General features: G+C 49.4%; 1 protein-coding gene across 14 annotated transcripts in view; it reads right to left on the bottom strand.

Annotated features, from left to right (window-relative positions):
* Window positions 1-14,744, bottom strand: part of GPATCH8 (G-patch domain containing 8) — a 55,355-nt gene extending 40,611 nt beyond the window's left edge. For 7 of the 14 annotated variants that reach the window (XM_085562097.1, XM_085562098.1, XM_085562105.1 and 4 more), the window contains exon 1: window positions 14,339-14,430. Coding sequence is in view for 2 of the 14 variants with exons in the window: in XM_085562094.1 (XP_085418220.1) it covers window positions 14,339-14,383 (45 nt within the window). In the remaining 12 variants the exon portion in view is untranslated. Of the gene's footprint in view, window positions 1-14,338 lie in introns of all 14 variants that reach the window. The other 7 variants (XM_085562102.1, XM_085562109.1, XM_085562108.1 and 4 more) reach the window with 5 other exon arrangements.
* Between the last annotated feature and the right edge of the window lie 1,598 nt (window positions 14,745-16,342).

Below are 16,342 nucleotides of genomic sequence, written 5' to 3'. Positions count from 1 at the left end.
CTTTCCAGCTGCAAACTTGGAAGCAAAAGACGTGAGATTCCAGCTGCTGGGATGAAACCAAAAGCCACTGAAGGGGGTGGTTTCACTGGGCCCTCCTAGATTCCCAGGCCCCACTGAGTGCCACAGAACTCCAGGAGGTGCCAAGCCTTGGCTGCCACCCCACACTCCCCCCTCAGGCTCTGCAGTACCACTGGAACCTCTGGCTGCTCTGTGCACACCAAACCCCTGGCAGGTTCTATTTGCATCTCAGCTCCACAATCCCTTGGAGCAGGAACAAGCAACACTGCTGCCAAGAGAAGCGTGTTGTCACCCTCCTCCTTCCACCCATACCAACTTTTCCTCCTGCAAGAATTTTAATGGAAGCCAGCACGTGAAAGAGCAAACTGCAGTTGTAACAGACTGACAGTTGGAATATTACAAGCCAGGCACCAGCCTCCAAAAATCCTCTGGAAAGAGTGTTCCTATGCAGCAATACAAATCTGCAAGGGAACATCTTGACTAAAACCTGGTGCCAAGAGAAGGTGCTTTGATGCTGGTGCCCCAACTTCCAGCCCATCCATCATGTGCTGGTGGTAAATTCACCCTGGCCATGCTCTGCTCCCGGGCATCATCTTTCCCATGGCCTCTCCAGAGCAAATCCGGGGTTTAATCTACAGGCAGCAATCCACTCCCACTCTTTTTTTCCTTGAGCAGCCTTCAAGGCACAAGCTGAAGGCAAACTTACTATGCACAAGCAGTCACTGAGCTGCTGGAAGGCCAGCAACACTCAGAGACAGCCTGGTGTGGATGCACAGACTTTGTGTGTGGGGAGTCCAGCAGCCCACACCAAAACACACCAAAAACCTGCCTCAGTGGTTGGGGGACACCACAGCCTCCCAAAATATAGTGCACAAAAGAACCAGAAGAGTCAGGAGTGTGCATGCTGCCAACACTGGCAAAAACACATTGCTAAACTTCATCTATTAAAACATTAAACTCATGTAACATTCACTTAACCAACAGCTGAAACCCTCTCAGCACGAACCCAGACACGTCCCTGTGCCTCCTTTCACCTGCTGCCTGTAGGTAGCTCAGCACACCACTGAATTATCTGGAATAGCTAAATATTCCAGCTGACTCCCCAGCTCCTCTGGTGGGCTGCCAGCCAAGGCATTGAAAGCTGTTTTTACCAAGCCAAGAGTCAATCCCAGTTTAAGGGCAGCATGCCTTGCTGCTTTGAGGCTTCACAAGTCACTTCTTTGGTGCTTAAAACATCTCCTCCCTGAAACTATGCAAAAGGCCGAGCACTCCCTGTGCCACGGCCAGAGAATCAGAGAGCAAACAAAGCCTGTACCTCTAAGTTCTGGTGATCCCACCACTACCCACTCCATGTATTTTGGGGGTTATTTTATATATTCATATTCTTTGGGGTTTATTATGTATTTGATATCTACTTGTTCCTGGTCCAAACAGCTGCAATACTAAGACTGGAGCTTTCCAGAGAGGCAGGTACTGCCTGCCTCTGTGAGTCCTGGGCATAAAAAAGCCATGGAGCACAGGGAACAGGCCCCGCGGGAATGCTGCCAGTCTGCTCCCAGGTCAGGAAGCTGCTCCAGACTTGGAAATTCAAGGCTTCAAAATAACAAAGTGCCCAAACAGAGCTGAAATCAATGCTCATCACAGAGACTGCTCTTTATTTATCAATATTTAGAATAAATGATAAAGGGAAAATTCACTTCCATCATAAAGCAGGTCATCCTGAAAAAAGGCAAGCAGACAATTCAATGGTTATTGTGAGACTGGATTTATGGGGGTTCAGGCCAGTGATGTTTAATCAGGTAGAAGAAAAATGGTTCCATGGCTATGGCCACAACAATGCTGCTTGCCTTCATTGGGATGCCAGGCCTTTTGGAGCTGGAGGCAGCACAGTCTGTCCCTTTGCTTCTTCATCCCTGGAACTGGCTAAGGAACAAGATGGGGGGAATTCCATCTGTTTCCCTCTTTTCCAATCCTACAACCTAGTGCATCAAATGGATCCATAAAACATTTCTGTTTTGCTGTACATTAAGACAATGAATCAGGAGAACACAAAATACTTTAACACTTAAATCCAACAATTAATTATACGCTAAATGCTGGATCTGTTGAGAATATATTTTTGGCAAGCACAAACCCCAAGCACTGACCATGTTTCAGTGTGATTTTGAAGTGTGTCTTCTGCAGACTTGAGAGATACTTCCCATTTCAGAGAAAACCTTTATGCGAAAAGGATTCAACCCCATGGATACTAGGACATGAAATAACAGCTGCATTAAACCCAGCAATACCCACACCTTCTTCTTGTATGACTGTTACAGAGATGCAGTAAATTCCCAGCCCTGGGAGCTAATGACAAAGCTTCCACGCGCTCTCATGGACAAGGATTTTGGGGGTGACTGCAGCACCCTCCTCCCACTCATCCTCTGCCCCTCCATTTCACAGCTGCTTCTATCAAGGTCTCTCACTTCTGCTTTGTGAAACAAGATGTGTTGCACTGTCCCTTTCTCACAGACACTTCTCCATCCACGCTAGAACAGCAGAGCAAGTAAGATGAGAGGCTTCCACTTAAGCAGCATTTATTGCTCTCACTTTGTGCTACATCCAGTGCTCCAACACTGGTGCTTCCCTATAACCACACTGAAATTCAATATATTTTCCTACTTCATGAGAAGCAAGGACAAGCCTCCAGCATGCAAACACTCCTCATTACACACCACACACACCACTTGGCTTCCTTGTGCATACTTCTCCAGGAGCCAACATGTTTGTGCCCTGTAATTTTTGTGTAATATCATCTGAACTTTGGCTCTCTACACACTCTGGTTACTCACAGTCACATGCTCTCTCCTCTACTTTCCCATTGTTTGATCTTTGCCGGAAGCTCTTGGCCAAACCTCCTTAGAGCCCTCACACACTGAATATAGCATTTGAAAAATCAACCAACAAAAGCCACCTCCATGCAGGATTTCTACTCTTCTTCTCCCTTTTTTGGACTGTAAATATTTTGGAGCCCTGTCCCAGATCATACCCAGTGGATTTACTGAATTTCCTGGGACAATTCATGATAATACTTATGGGGAAGAGCATTTTCTGCTTCTTTCCTACTACAAGGTCCCAAACATTGTGGCAGTGAAACTAAACCCAGTCAGCACCATAAAAAAAAAAAAAATCTAAGAAACTTAATTACACTTTCATCCCAAAATCCTTAGTGGCAAGAACTGTTGCCAATAAATCACTCAATGCAAGTGAAATGAATTGTTGATTAAAGCCCATTTATCACAGTTTAGCACCACAGAATTCAGTCTCTCCTCTATATGAAGCACCTCTTCAGGAAGGTGGGTTACCACAAAGCCACAGAGAAATCACTGAGAAAATCACTTTGAAATCTTCACAATGACAGGCAGAAGAAAACAGACCCTCTCCTCTCTCACACCCCAAAGGGTGTATCCAAAACCAGAGCTGGGTGATGAGCACTGCCTGCATTTCTAAGTCACCTAAAGCACCACCAACACAATGACAAAATAAGGATGAGTCACTTCAACTGCTTTAGGCCCATTAGACCCCCCTGGATATTAATTACTGGACTGCTCTGTGCAATCTATCCGAGCACAAAGCATATCAAGATGTCAGCATGCAGAACGCATTCCACATAGTTCCCATTCCCGACGGGAATGAGTGGTTTCTTTGACGAACAGCCCTGAGTTATCCATGTATTATTCCCAAAGAAAATGTGGCAGTCCCAGCCCAGCAGCTGGGCCGGAGCTGGGGACACCAAGCTCCCACAGGGTCGGGAGTGGGACACAAAGGAGCAGGACAATGGATGTGGGAGTGTGGGGGATACATTCAGGACGCCTGCACTCATCTGTCCTTGGGCTCCAGCAGAGCCCTGTCACACCAGCCTGGTGTTATTAACACCAGACAGGATAAGGTGAGTTATAAGCCCAACACAAGTCAGACAGCAAGAGCCTAGGATTGAAAAACACTGCCTGCTCCAACCACAAGGGACAACGCCTTCAACGCTGGGAAGGGAGCAAAAAGGAAAAGATTCTGGCATAAAACCCCGCGGCTCTGCCTGGGAGCATGAAAGCAGGGACGGCCGGGGAGGGAATGGGCAGAATGCAGCTGCTGAGGCGTCACAGCAGAAACGATCTATTTACGTCCCTGCTGGATTGCAGGACTGGCTCAGGAAGGCACTCAGAAACGCTGCTTCGTGAGACCACGCCAATAACAATCTAACAAAAGCAATTTTGCAGAAAAGCCTTACTATACTCACTGTTATTATTTCTTAACTGCACGGGAAAAGAGCACAGCATGATCATGACTGCTTAACTGCACTTGAAAAGAGTGCAGTGTGCTCCTTAAGGTATTTGAAATTTAGTTTTACGCTAGGAGAGTATCAGAAAAAGACTTTTAAAAAATCACATTTATATTAAATTTACCTTAGAAAATGGATTTTTAAAACACTAAAGCAAATCAGCACCAATATTTTTCATATTCTATCTATCAATCAATTCAATCAATAAATCTTAAAACTCCAAAAATGTTACATCAAGTCATAATTATAATTCAGGGTTGTTACCCACAAGTATCACTTGAAAGCATTTAACCAAGCCCACTCCCCACTCCCAAAAGCCCTGCAGGCATTAGGCTCAGAACAGCAGCTGAGACACAGGAATACCCAAAAAGATAAATGAGTCCCCCCAAAAAAGGCCATTTCCTAGTGTGGACATAGCCAGGGCAAGCCATGTGAGCTGCATATCCCAGAATGTTTTGCTCCCGAGGTTGGGAACCACAGCTGACATTTCCTGCTGCCCTCCCAGGACGAGTCACCACAGATGCAAGGTCTGAGCACAGGGAACTGGAGCAGCATCTGAGCACAAGGGAGCAAATGCCATCTTGCCAAATTCTCCCTCTCTGCACAAACACAGCATCCCCATGGAGCAGGGGAAAAAACCTTCTGATTCCAGAAGCAAACATCCTGTTAAAATTGAATTTTTTTTTTTTACAGGAGATGGAGCAGTTACAGAATCATTAGATTGATAAGGCACCCTCAGATCCATCCACTTTTCCTAAAACTGGCTCTCAGCACTCTTGCCAACATCCCACATCCAGGACACCTGGGAGAATGCTGCCTGTCCAGCACCACCAAAAGGCTCAAGAATCGCTCTGCTAAGCCATGATGGAGCATCAGCCTCTTGCTTGACCCAAAGACCATGAATTTCAGCAAACCACCGACAGTCATCTCATGTTGTATTTAGTTCTCTTTTGACAAATCTCTCCAGCTGGGACAGCTGCTTCCAGACGTGCTGGTTTCACTTCTCTGCACGTGGCCTGAGGGTGAAACACCCACCACCTGCAGCTGCAGTGGCACATGTGGGACAGGCAGGATAAAAACTCATTCCAGGCATGGATGAGATATGAGAGGTGCAAGTGCCAAGGTCTGCCAGTGCTCTGATTTATCTGTGGGGCTCTATCACCAACATCACCATTGACCTCACAGCGAGTTTCAGCCAAGACCAGTGGGGGAAGGAAGGTGTTTAAACCCAAATGCAGCTCCCCGTGACTGATTGTTGTGTTTATTACACACAATCAAAATATAACGGGTTTCTAATACCTCTGCAAGATCCACACCTCCCTACGCAGGCTGACTGCAGATCACAGTAGTAATTCATGCTGCCCTTTGCAGCTCGGCAGGCCTGATGACTCTATACCATGGAACAGCTCCAAAACGTAATTGATGCAGACAACCATGTTGGTGTTTAGAAATCCATCCAAAGAACTCAAAAACAACTCCAGAAAAGCGTGGCTTATAGTGTTTTTTGAATATTCATTATGCACCCAGAAAAAAATACATTTTTAAGACCAACATGTACCTAGGAGATGGCTCCATCCAATCCTGGAAACTTTCTTGGATAATTATAAAGGCCACATGGGTTCTCAAAGCTATAAAAAGCAATACAAAAGCAACTTTGTATTGGCACCTGAAAAGCCTTTGTTAATGCTTCCCACAACAAAATCATCCTTTTTCCTGTTGTTCCCTGCAGTGTCTGTACAGACACAAAAAAATCACAGATTCTTTCCTAGCAACACAGAGGTGAAGCATTCCCAAACAACACGTTCTCACTGACCTCCACACATCAGGAATTGCTTTCCCAGATCTTTCCATGGAATACAAGTGGGAAGTATGGACATGGCACATTTGCACACCCCCAGAAATAGCTGAATATTTACAGTCAACATCTTGTGAAAGCTTCAGCAAAACCTCATTTTCAGCAGACACACACATCAATTATTCTGAGAGTACTTAGCAGGAAAATCCTCTCAAGTCAATACAACAAAAGCAATCACTTGAGACTCAGAGATGAATTTAAATTGGCACAATTTGAAAGAAGCACCTTGGAATTGCACATTGAGAAGTTGATGGCACCTTTTGTTTACCAAACTAAAAATTAATTTTGACAAAATTCTTCCTGCTAAGTCCAAAAACACTGAAAACCTAGTCAGGAGAACACATTTAAGACTAGTCACAGGTCAAGAGGTTTAGTCCAGAAAATGTGCATATAAATACCCACTTAGAGCTGTCCAAACAAAAACATGTTCTACAGTTCAGAGATAAACTGCTTGTATCACAGAAGGAGTGGGAGCCAGAGGCAGGTCTCTGCTTTGCATACTTTGGCACCAAACAAGAACAATTTCATGTCTTTCAGATTCCTTCTGCCGCACCAACACCAGCTGTGGATCTGTTCCAGCACACGAGGGATGCTCTGCAGTCCTTCAGCAAGCTCTACCCAAGAGCCAGCAGTGGCCTCACTCACTCCATTTTCTCTTTGTCATTTTTTATGTGCCTTGATGCGGAAGCTGCTGCAGTTTCCAGCACCCACCCATGGCTAACCAGGACCTTCAAAAATCCAAAGAATCATGGAAGGGCCTTCAAGATGATCTTGTTCCATCCCCTGCAGGGGATAGTCTTCCATTATCCCAAGCTGCTCCACCTGGCCTTGGACACTTCCAGGGATAGGGCAGCCTCAGCTTCTCTGGGCAACCTGTGCCAGGGCCTCACAGGGAGGAATTCCTTCCCAACATCCCATCTAAACCTCCTCTTTTATCAGTGGGAATACATTTCCCTTTGTCCTGTCCCTCTGTCCCAAGACCTCTCCAGATCTCCTGGAGCCTCTTTAGGCCCTGCAAGGAGCTCTAAAGTCTCCTTGGATCCTCCTCCTCTCCAGGTGAATAACCCCAGCTGTCCCAGCCTGGCTCCAGAGCAGAGGGGCTCCAGCCCCCAGAGCAGCTCCATGGCCTCCTCTGGACTCACTCCAGCAGCTCCACGTCCTTCCTGTGGTGGGGACCCCAGGGCTGGAGGCAGCTCTGCAGGTGGGGTCTCACATGAGCAGGGCAGAATTCCCTCCTCAGCTGCTGCCCACGGTTAGTTTCTGGGCTGCCATCACACATGGCTGAGTCACTGAACTTCTCCTCAATCCCCCCTGCCCTTCTCCTCAGAGCTGCTTTCAATCCATTCTCCCCCAGGCTGGATTTGTGCTTGGAACTGACCTGCCCAAGGTGCAGGACTGTGCACCTGCCCTTACTGAACTCCATGAGGCTCACACAGACCAACCTCTCCACCTGCCCAGGTCCTCTGCATGGCACCCCTTCCCTCCCATGGGTGACCAGACAGTACAAGGCAAAGATAAACCACCCTGGTGGAACAGGGTGTCCCTCATGTAATATTCAAGGTGTAATCTATTTACCACTATGAACTTCCAAGCTTCCATAACATTAGCTACCTTTTCTTTCTTACCACAGTGTCTGACTTGATAAAGAATTGTTTCTAAACCAAAATCTCACAGAAAATCTCCCTCAGGAGCATGTTAACAGGATTCAAACTCCATTCAATACTGTTATCAATGACCAGAGGAAATAGAGCACCTGCCAGCTCAAGTTTGCAGATCAGGCAGCCCAACAAAGAGGGAGCAACAGTGAGAACGTGTTTGTACAGAGCAACCTGACCCGTGAACTCCCTAACACCATGTCTGCTTTCACAGAGCCCTGTACAAACACAGCTACAGCACAGGGCTGCACCCAAAGGGCTGAGAAATCCCAGATAAAACCTCCTCACACAACATGGTAGCAGAAAGGATAAAAATACAGTTCAAGGGTGTGCAACAAAGGAACAGCAAACATGAAAAAAGCAGTAAATAGATGTTTATCTCTTAGTAAAAAAGGTGTTTATCTCAGTATGTTATACCAGGTAAGAGTCTGCACTAGACTCCTCTGAGCAAGTTTTCCAATCACAAGTGTGGACAATTTAGGATGCAGAAAGCTGTAACAACACAAAAGGAGAACAGTAACGGAATTCAGAGCCATTAAGGCTCTCAGAAGCTAAAACTGAGCAGAAATGCTGCATATGCCTTCACATAAGAGGATAAAGAGTAGTAATGTGTGCTTTGGCGCAGCAGAAAAGGACATAAAGCTCAGCGAAAAGCTAAAAATAAAGGAAATCTAGAAGAAAAATTATGGAAAATGCAGCTTTCAGTGGCTAATCTACCAGAACAATGTAAAAGGAAAATGTTTTCCATCACCAGTTGTCTTCAAGGGAGAGATACTGCAGCCAAACACAAACTCCTAAACTCAGAACTGGGTCAAAATGGGAATTGAAACTTAAGTGATACCTGGATATTTAAAGCCAGCATCCTAATATTAGCTTCTGGCTTTAAAGTTGTGACTGACCAAAATCTCAAATTAACTGCCCATAGAGCTGCCTGAAGGGAGAAATAGCAAGAATTACTACAGGTTTAAAACCATGTGGTAGGAGAAAAGCTTCTGTCAACTGAGGAAATGCTGCCCTAGAACTGCAGCATTACTTTTTATCAGAAGAACTCCACATTCCCACACAGCGGGTGGCAGGAGCCTGGGTAGAGGGGTGAGTTTTGTCTTAGAGAAGGTGACTCAGAAGAAGCTGAGGTGGCTCAGGCACAGCTTGTGGGACTGTAGGATAAAGTGCTTCCTTTCCCATTCACTCGGCCTCAGCAATGGAGAACATCACTGTAGGAGAGAAGTGACAACACGGACGGGGGGAAGGCACACCCAAGACAGGAAAGGTCTATACAAAATTACCTCACCATGTGAATCCCAGAAATCCACACTGAAGTTCAGACCCTACTGTGATGTTCTAAAACTGGAACCAGTACTACTTGATCTACTTTAGAACACATTTTCCCCAAGCTTCTCCCCCCTCCTTGCTCACACAAGGAGGTTAAAAAAAAAATCACAGTTCTTCTGCTCTTGCTTTGCTCAACTAAGAGGTCAGAACATCCTGCCAAGGAGGTAAGAGCTGTATTTCTCCTGTGCTGGGCCCACACCAGAAATATAACTGGAATCAAATGATAAATTAAGATCTCTAAACAATTCTAATAGATCTTCTAAAATCTCAGATTAATTCTTCAGTTAGAAAACACTCCATGGAAAAGGCACAGGCTGCCTCCTGACTACTTGCAGCTACTCCTGCCAAAGGCAAACTCACACCCCAGGATCCTGGATCAGTTGAAAGCCCAGCATAACAGATTTTGCAGAGATTCCAATCCTCATTCCCCCCCATTAAGATTTTCTTTTCCCAATTAGTAAAGGCAGGCAGAGAAAATGACCCTCTTTATCTCTCTGCAGCACAGAGCGCAGGCATCAGCTCCCAGTGCCACATCACCCCGAGCAGCTGGTCCTGCTGAAGGACATGAAAACCAAATGCACTTCCCTTAGGCAGCACCTGGGAAGCGAAGTGAAGCTGCAGCCATGGCCACACTCATTAAGGATGGATTCTAAACCTCCTCGCTGCTGGCCCAGCTGTCCAGGAAAGAGCTGCCTAAGCTGCTTGGGAACAGAACTTATCCCTGACATTCTGCCAATTAAAAAGCATAAAATCCCCCTGCCAGCAGCGCTCAGCTCAACCTGCTGGAAGCAGGCAGGGCCAGAAGCACAGCGATGTGCTGGCTTAGCTCTTCAAATCCATTGTGGAAGGAAAGAAAACAAAACACCTATCTTCTTGGAATTAGCAGGAATACCCGAGCTAAGATTCAGGCTGGTCACACTTCCACCCAGCAGGGAAAACCAGGCATGGTTCTTCCGGCTGGGTGGAAGTGTTATTCCACTGCACAGACTACACAACACCAAAAAAACAAGAGACAGAACAGCCTGTGTTCCGTCTGGCTAATGATGCCAGTAAGTGCAATGTACGTAGGAAGAGGAAATTATTGTACACATAGACACATATGGCTGGTAATATTTCTGCTTCAACAATGAAAAAGAGAAAAATGTAGCAAGAAAACATTTTCTCAACATCTGGGAGTAAGTAGGAGCTCCACTGGATTTCAGCGAGAGAGACATCCATAATATTTATTCTTTGAGCTTGCATACCTGATCTGAATAATAAAATCATTGGAAATGCTTTTACAATAGCACTAAAAATATATATTTACTTATTGCAGCAGTTTTATATGTTCATACAGCTTTCATTAATGCTCCTACAATATTCTGTTACGATCATCTACAGCTATTGTTCAGAATTCCTCCAAGTTATGGTGGTTCCCAGTTGTCTCTGCCAGGAAGCCTGTCAGTCCAGGGGACAGTGGCACAGACAAGTGACAGAGCCTGTGACAGACAAGTTCCCCAGTCCTTCACCCCAAGAACTAAGCTTTTCAGAACCCCAAAAATAACCTGTCTTGGATGGAAAATGGAAAAAGGTTGGGATTTATTTGGATGAGCCACCCAAGACTTCACTTGCCATTGCAGAGCCTAGAAGAGAGGCAAGAGAAGGAAGGTCAGGAATATCCCTTCTCCTCCACTAATCCATTTCCCTGTTCAAGGTTCCCAAACAAAGCCCTGTGCTGGCCTGGGGAGGGAAAAATCCCCAGGACAGGCAGAGAGGCCTTTCTATGGCCCTGCCCTCAGATTCAGCACCTGCAAAACACACTCAAAACCAGGGGCTTTCCAAGTTTCCCAAAGGTTTCAGAGCTTAAAGCAAAATGGGAAGAGGATTTAAGACTTTAGTGTGGCTTCTAAAGTTACAGAGCACAGAAAGAGCACAACAATCCTGTGAGGAAAACCCAAGTGCTGCCTAATCAGCTCACAGCAGTGATATCCTCCAGTGCCATTCCTGCTCCTTGGGCAATTTCAACTTCCAAATCACCCTCAGCTTCAAGGTTCCTTCTACCCAACACAGAGAGGAGTCACTACAATTTCACTTACACAATCATTCTTCTCTCCCTCCACACCATGACCTTCATCCTAAGGGATACATGACTTTCTTATCACCCTTTTCCATAGGGCTCCCTATAACTTGCTGGGAGGAGCATCACTCCCTCTGCAGCTCTCTCCACGCCCACCACATCACTGTGGCTGCAGCTACAGGAAGATCCCTCACTCCTCTTATTTCTCCAGTTCTCAGCTGATCCCTCTACCCAACAACCCTTCTCCCCTCAGCACCTTTCCATGCACTTCAAACCATGGACACCTTCTCTTTCTCAGCTGATTTAGGTCCTTCCTTCCTGAGTTTCCTGCAGTGCTGGAAGTTTCCATTCCTGCCTCCCCTGACAGCACTGATCTTTCTTCAATCAGGCACAGGGGAGGGAAGAACAGCCCCCAGCAGCTCTCACCTCTAATCCACTTTTCTCCAGCATATCAGAAGCTCAGAAACCCAAAGATCACCTCTGCTAACCCCGTACTGCCAGCTCTTCCCTGCCTACAGTACTCAACTTGCATTCTTGCCAAACTGATCCTCCCAACCCAGACTCTTTCCAGCTTCTCCCCAGAAAGGCAGCTGATAAACAATGAGAATTTTGAAATGTTTTTTTTCATCCATAACTTTTTCATTAGCCACATCACTAATCCCAAGATATCTGCCTTTCTTCCAAACAGCTATAAGGTTCCTTTGACCTATAATCTACTCCCTCTCTCCAAACTGCCACACATCATTTCGCTTTGAGATCACAAGTAGATCACCCCAGAACAAAACCTGAGAGCTCTCCACAGCCTCCCTCCTCTCACTGCATCCATCCCTGATCAAGCTGTGTAATTCTATAGCCTGTTTCCCTCTGGCCATGCTCCCTGGGACTCACCAGCCTGGCAGGGACATGGGATCACATCCAGAGTCACACCTGCTCCAAGGACAGAAATTTCACCTGCCAAAGAACTACAACTGTGTGAAAAGGGCATCCCTAACACCAACAGAAACACTTGTATTTTTGCTATATTTGCAGACCAGGATTTTCCAGAGGCACAGGCAGGTATATTTTTACTTATGGGCACAGCAGCCCTGCAAATACCCAGCACTGCAAGCATTTCCTGTATTCCACACCCATATTACATCTCAAGCCATCTCTGTCTCAATACAGAGAAGAAAACTCCAAAGTCTTCTCTGAAAGTGACTTCGAACCTTTTTTTTTTTTCCTTCTTCAGCAAAAAGCTTCCCTCCATCAATATACTTTGGAAAAACTGTTAGATTGCCCAGCTGTCAGGGGTAGGTGCACAGGCCCCTGAGCTCCCAAAATTCAGCATGACCTTGTCCCAGTCCCCCCCCCCGGATCATCTCTTCCACAGCTCACTGTTTTAACCTTCAGTCCTCTGCAGCCTCAACCAGCTCTGAACTGCTCCTCCCAGGGGACTGATTCCACTTTTTCCTCACAGGAAGCTTTAACACAAAATAAAATGTCTCACTTCTCCCTGGCATATTTTCAGGCAGGGAAGAACAGAGCAGTAACCCTTCCATAAAACCAAACCCTATTGTTTTATTTTTTGCTCTGGTCTATGGGAAGAACAAGGAAAGCCTGGTATTTAGTGCAGATAAATCCCAATTTAGAACAGTGCCCTTTTTTAAAGTCAAGGGGACATTGGGTTGTGACTTCAGTTATTGTCCCCAGGCACATGCTTGCAAGATCTTGGGATCAGGTCATGGAGCTGCATTTCCTCCCTGACATCACCACATGTTCCCCCTGCATGTCCAGAGCCACGACACAGTAACAAGTTTTGCCACTACAATTATTTTTCTCACCATGGGGTATCCCCACAAAGGGACAGGAACAAGGACACCCAAAGGCAAATGTGGACACAACTGCAGAACACACCTGTCCCTGGGCACAGCCACAGTACCAGCTTGGTTTAGGTTCCCCATCTCTCCCTTACCAAAGGATTACATGAAATGTGTTTTCAAGCCCAAGATCTGGCTCGCTCCGCTTCCTGAAACACAAACTTCAAAGCCAAATCAGACTATTCCAGTGTTAATTATGGCTCATTTCTTTATTGAAGGAAATGAAGGATGCAAACAAGCCCACATTTGGGGCTGTGGCAGGAGCCAAACCCCCATCCTCAGAGCAGGCACACAACCACGCTGGTATTTATTTTTTTGTGTGTTTCTAGCACAGTTTAACAACAATTTTTGAAGCGTACACCCCTTGTAACATCCAGAAACAAGATAAATTAGTCACTCCTGGATGTCCTGACTGTCTCCAAGACTGCACCTTAATGCCAGATGAAGCAGAATTATGCAAGCTCCACATTATAAAAACCCTCCCAGGTCCTTTGGGTGAAAGGGCCGAGTGAAGATGAAAAGCACCATTCCAACGGCTCCCGAAACAAGGACCCACAGAATAGCTCATCCACGGCTCTCCTCGAGCAGCGAGCAGCGTTATCCTCACTCCTTTTGTTTTCCTTTCTAACCCCGAGACTCTCTCGGGCTGAAGTCAGAGAACAACATGCCATTGTTCAAGCTTAATGAGTCAACGTTAATTTCCTCATTGTTTATTTAAACCCCCTTTCAAATAGCATCAGTGGCGTCAATTACGTTGAAATACTGATGTTTTGGCGAGGGGGCCGGGTGAGGAGGAAGAGGCGGTTTTTCCAGAGAAGGGGGTCGCTGGCAGATATTCGGACGGCGCGGCGCGGGTCTCGGGAGGAGTGATGCGAGCCCTCACCGTGAGGTGGGTAGTTCCCCTCATCGGGGGCTGGTTCCCTCACCGGCGAGAGGCCCACCCGCTCACGGGGGTGGTCGGTTCCATCACTGGTGGAGGCTTGATCCCCTCACCGTCCTCCCCTGCCGGTCCCTCCGAGGGGTCGGCCCCTCGCCACCGCCACCACAACACGCCGCCCCCCATGCCCAGGCAGCTCTTCCCAGCCCTGGGTCATCCTGACAGCCGGCCCGGCCCCCCAGGTTCCCCCTGTGCCGCTCCCCGCCGCAGCGCAGCACCGGGCCCGCACACAAAGCCCCGGTGGGGGGGTGGGGATGAGGCGGCGGAGCCCAGCTCGTGGGGCCGCGGCCACGCGGGGTGCGCGAGGGAAGTACCTGGAAGTCCCTGTCCTCGTTGAAGCGGGAGAACCTGTCCGCCATTTCGCGCCGGCCCGGCCCAGCCCGGCCCCGCTCCGGCCGCCGCCGCCTCCGCCCTCAGCGCCGCCCGCTTGCACCGCCCCCGCCTGCACCGCGCATGCGCCGCCCCGCCGATCACGTGCTCAGCAACGCGGGTCACGTGATAGGCAACGACGGCGGTCCCTCACGGCAGCGCCAACGCGCGGAGTGGAGTGGCTGCTGCAGCGGGACCCAGCGGGGCGGTGGCAGCAGGACCGGCCCGGAGACAGCGGCACACCGGGGGTCGGCACAGCAAGGGGGCGTGGGCGGAACTGGCTGACACGGCCGACCGCGCCCTCAGCGCTCCGCAGCGGCAGGTCACGTCCCGCCGAGCCTCGCTGCGCGTCTGACTGCGGATGACAGCGCGCATGCACGCCTTGGCGGCCAATGGGGGCGCGAGCGACGGCACGCGCGCGCCGGACAACCAATGAGAGCGCGAATAGCGCACGCGCGTGCCTAGCAGCCAATTAGGGCGCGAGCTACTGCGCAGCGCTGGGCGCTCTTTTCCGCCACCTGCAACGCGCATGTGTAAAGGCGTCACACGGAGAGGGCTCGACCCGGAGAGCGCGAGGTCCGCTTCGGTCTTCCCTCCCTCCCAGCCCGAGCCAATGGGAAGTGCTCCAGCCACTTGAGTGATGGTCGTGTGAGCCAATGGGAGCGCGGCCTCGCCACCCCACCTGGTGTGCGCAGCGGGCGGTGCCGCCTGGCGGGATGGCGCATGCGCAGAGGCGGCTCGGCGGGGCCCGCGGTGGGGGCTGAGGGCAGCGCGGAGCCGCTGGGGGCGGCCGGGCCCGTGAGCCCCGCCGGCGATCGCGGGAACCGCGCCCAGCCCCGCGGTGCAGCCCAGGGCCCGACAGAGCCCCCCAGCTCGTATCCCCGGCTGCTGCCCCGGCCCTCGGCCTCGCCTCGCCCCCGAGCGGGAAGCGTGCGCCTGGCTCGGGCAGCCACAGCCCTGCCCCCTGCAGTGGCGCAGCAGCAACACCGGGGGCAACACCGGGGGCTGGGGGCGGGTGCTAGGTCAGAGGCTGGAGTCTGGGTCTGGTTTTGGGATCAGGGTAGGATCTAGGATCTAGATTTGGGTCTGGATTTGGGGGCCAGGGCTGGGGACTTGGGGCTGTGGGCTGGATTTGGGGGCCTTGGCTGGGTTTGGTATCTAGGGCTAGGTCTGGATTTGTGTGCAAGTGTTGCATTTGGGGTGTGGGTCTAGGTTTGAGGTCTGGGTCCGGGTCTGCAGAGGTCTCTGCTTCGCCATCCCCCAGCACAGCTGTCACCAGCTGTCCCTGAGCACCGTGCTGTGTGTTGCCAGCCCTCCGCCTGCCCTGACAGCAGGAAAAACCGATCCCATCTGTCTCTCCATTCATTCATTGCTTTCCTTCTCTCGGCAGCAGCGTCTCTGCCCGGGCCCTGCTGCCCTCTGCTGCCTGTCAGGGCCGGGTGAGAGAGAGGAGTTCGGGATCAGGCTGTCTGCATTGCGTTCTCTGAGCCTCCCTGTGCCACCAGACCTGTCCCTGAGGGGACACCTGTGCAGTGAGGCAGTGAGTCTGAAGCACTGGTTGTGCTTTGTGCTCCACGGGTTAGCTCTAGACCCGATTTGTTCCTCTGATGAGCCAGGCTGGCTTGTGCTGCCAGAACTCCTGTGTGGAACATGTGCCTCGCACTTGTTGGGAGGGAATGGTGTGCTCAGCCTGCTGCCCCACCACAGCAGCCCTGCAGGAATTCCCCAGGGATATCCTGGAAATAAAAATCTCCCAGGAAAGGGAGGTGCTGGATGCCCCAACCCTGGCAGTGTTCAAAGCTGGCTTGGGTAAGGCCTTGAGCAACCTGGGACTAGGTGGTCTTTAAGGTCCATCCCTACCCCTAATATCCTGTGATTCTAATCTTGCCTCCCTCCTGGACTAGCCAGCCCTGTGTGCTGAGGAGGGCTTGGTGGCTGTGAGCTGGGAC

Source organism: Lonchura striata, chromosome 27 (genome assembly GCF_050655825.1).
Source record: "Lonchura striata isolate lonStrDom1 chromosome 27, ASM5065582v1, whole genome shotgun sequence".
Classification (NCBI taxonomy): domain Eukaryota; kingdom Metazoa; phylum Chordata; class Aves; order Passeriformes; family Estrildidae; genus Lonchura; species Lonchura striata.
The sequence above is the reverse complement of the archived record's forward strand: the minus strand, read 5'-3'. Positions and strand labels throughout refer to the sequence as shown.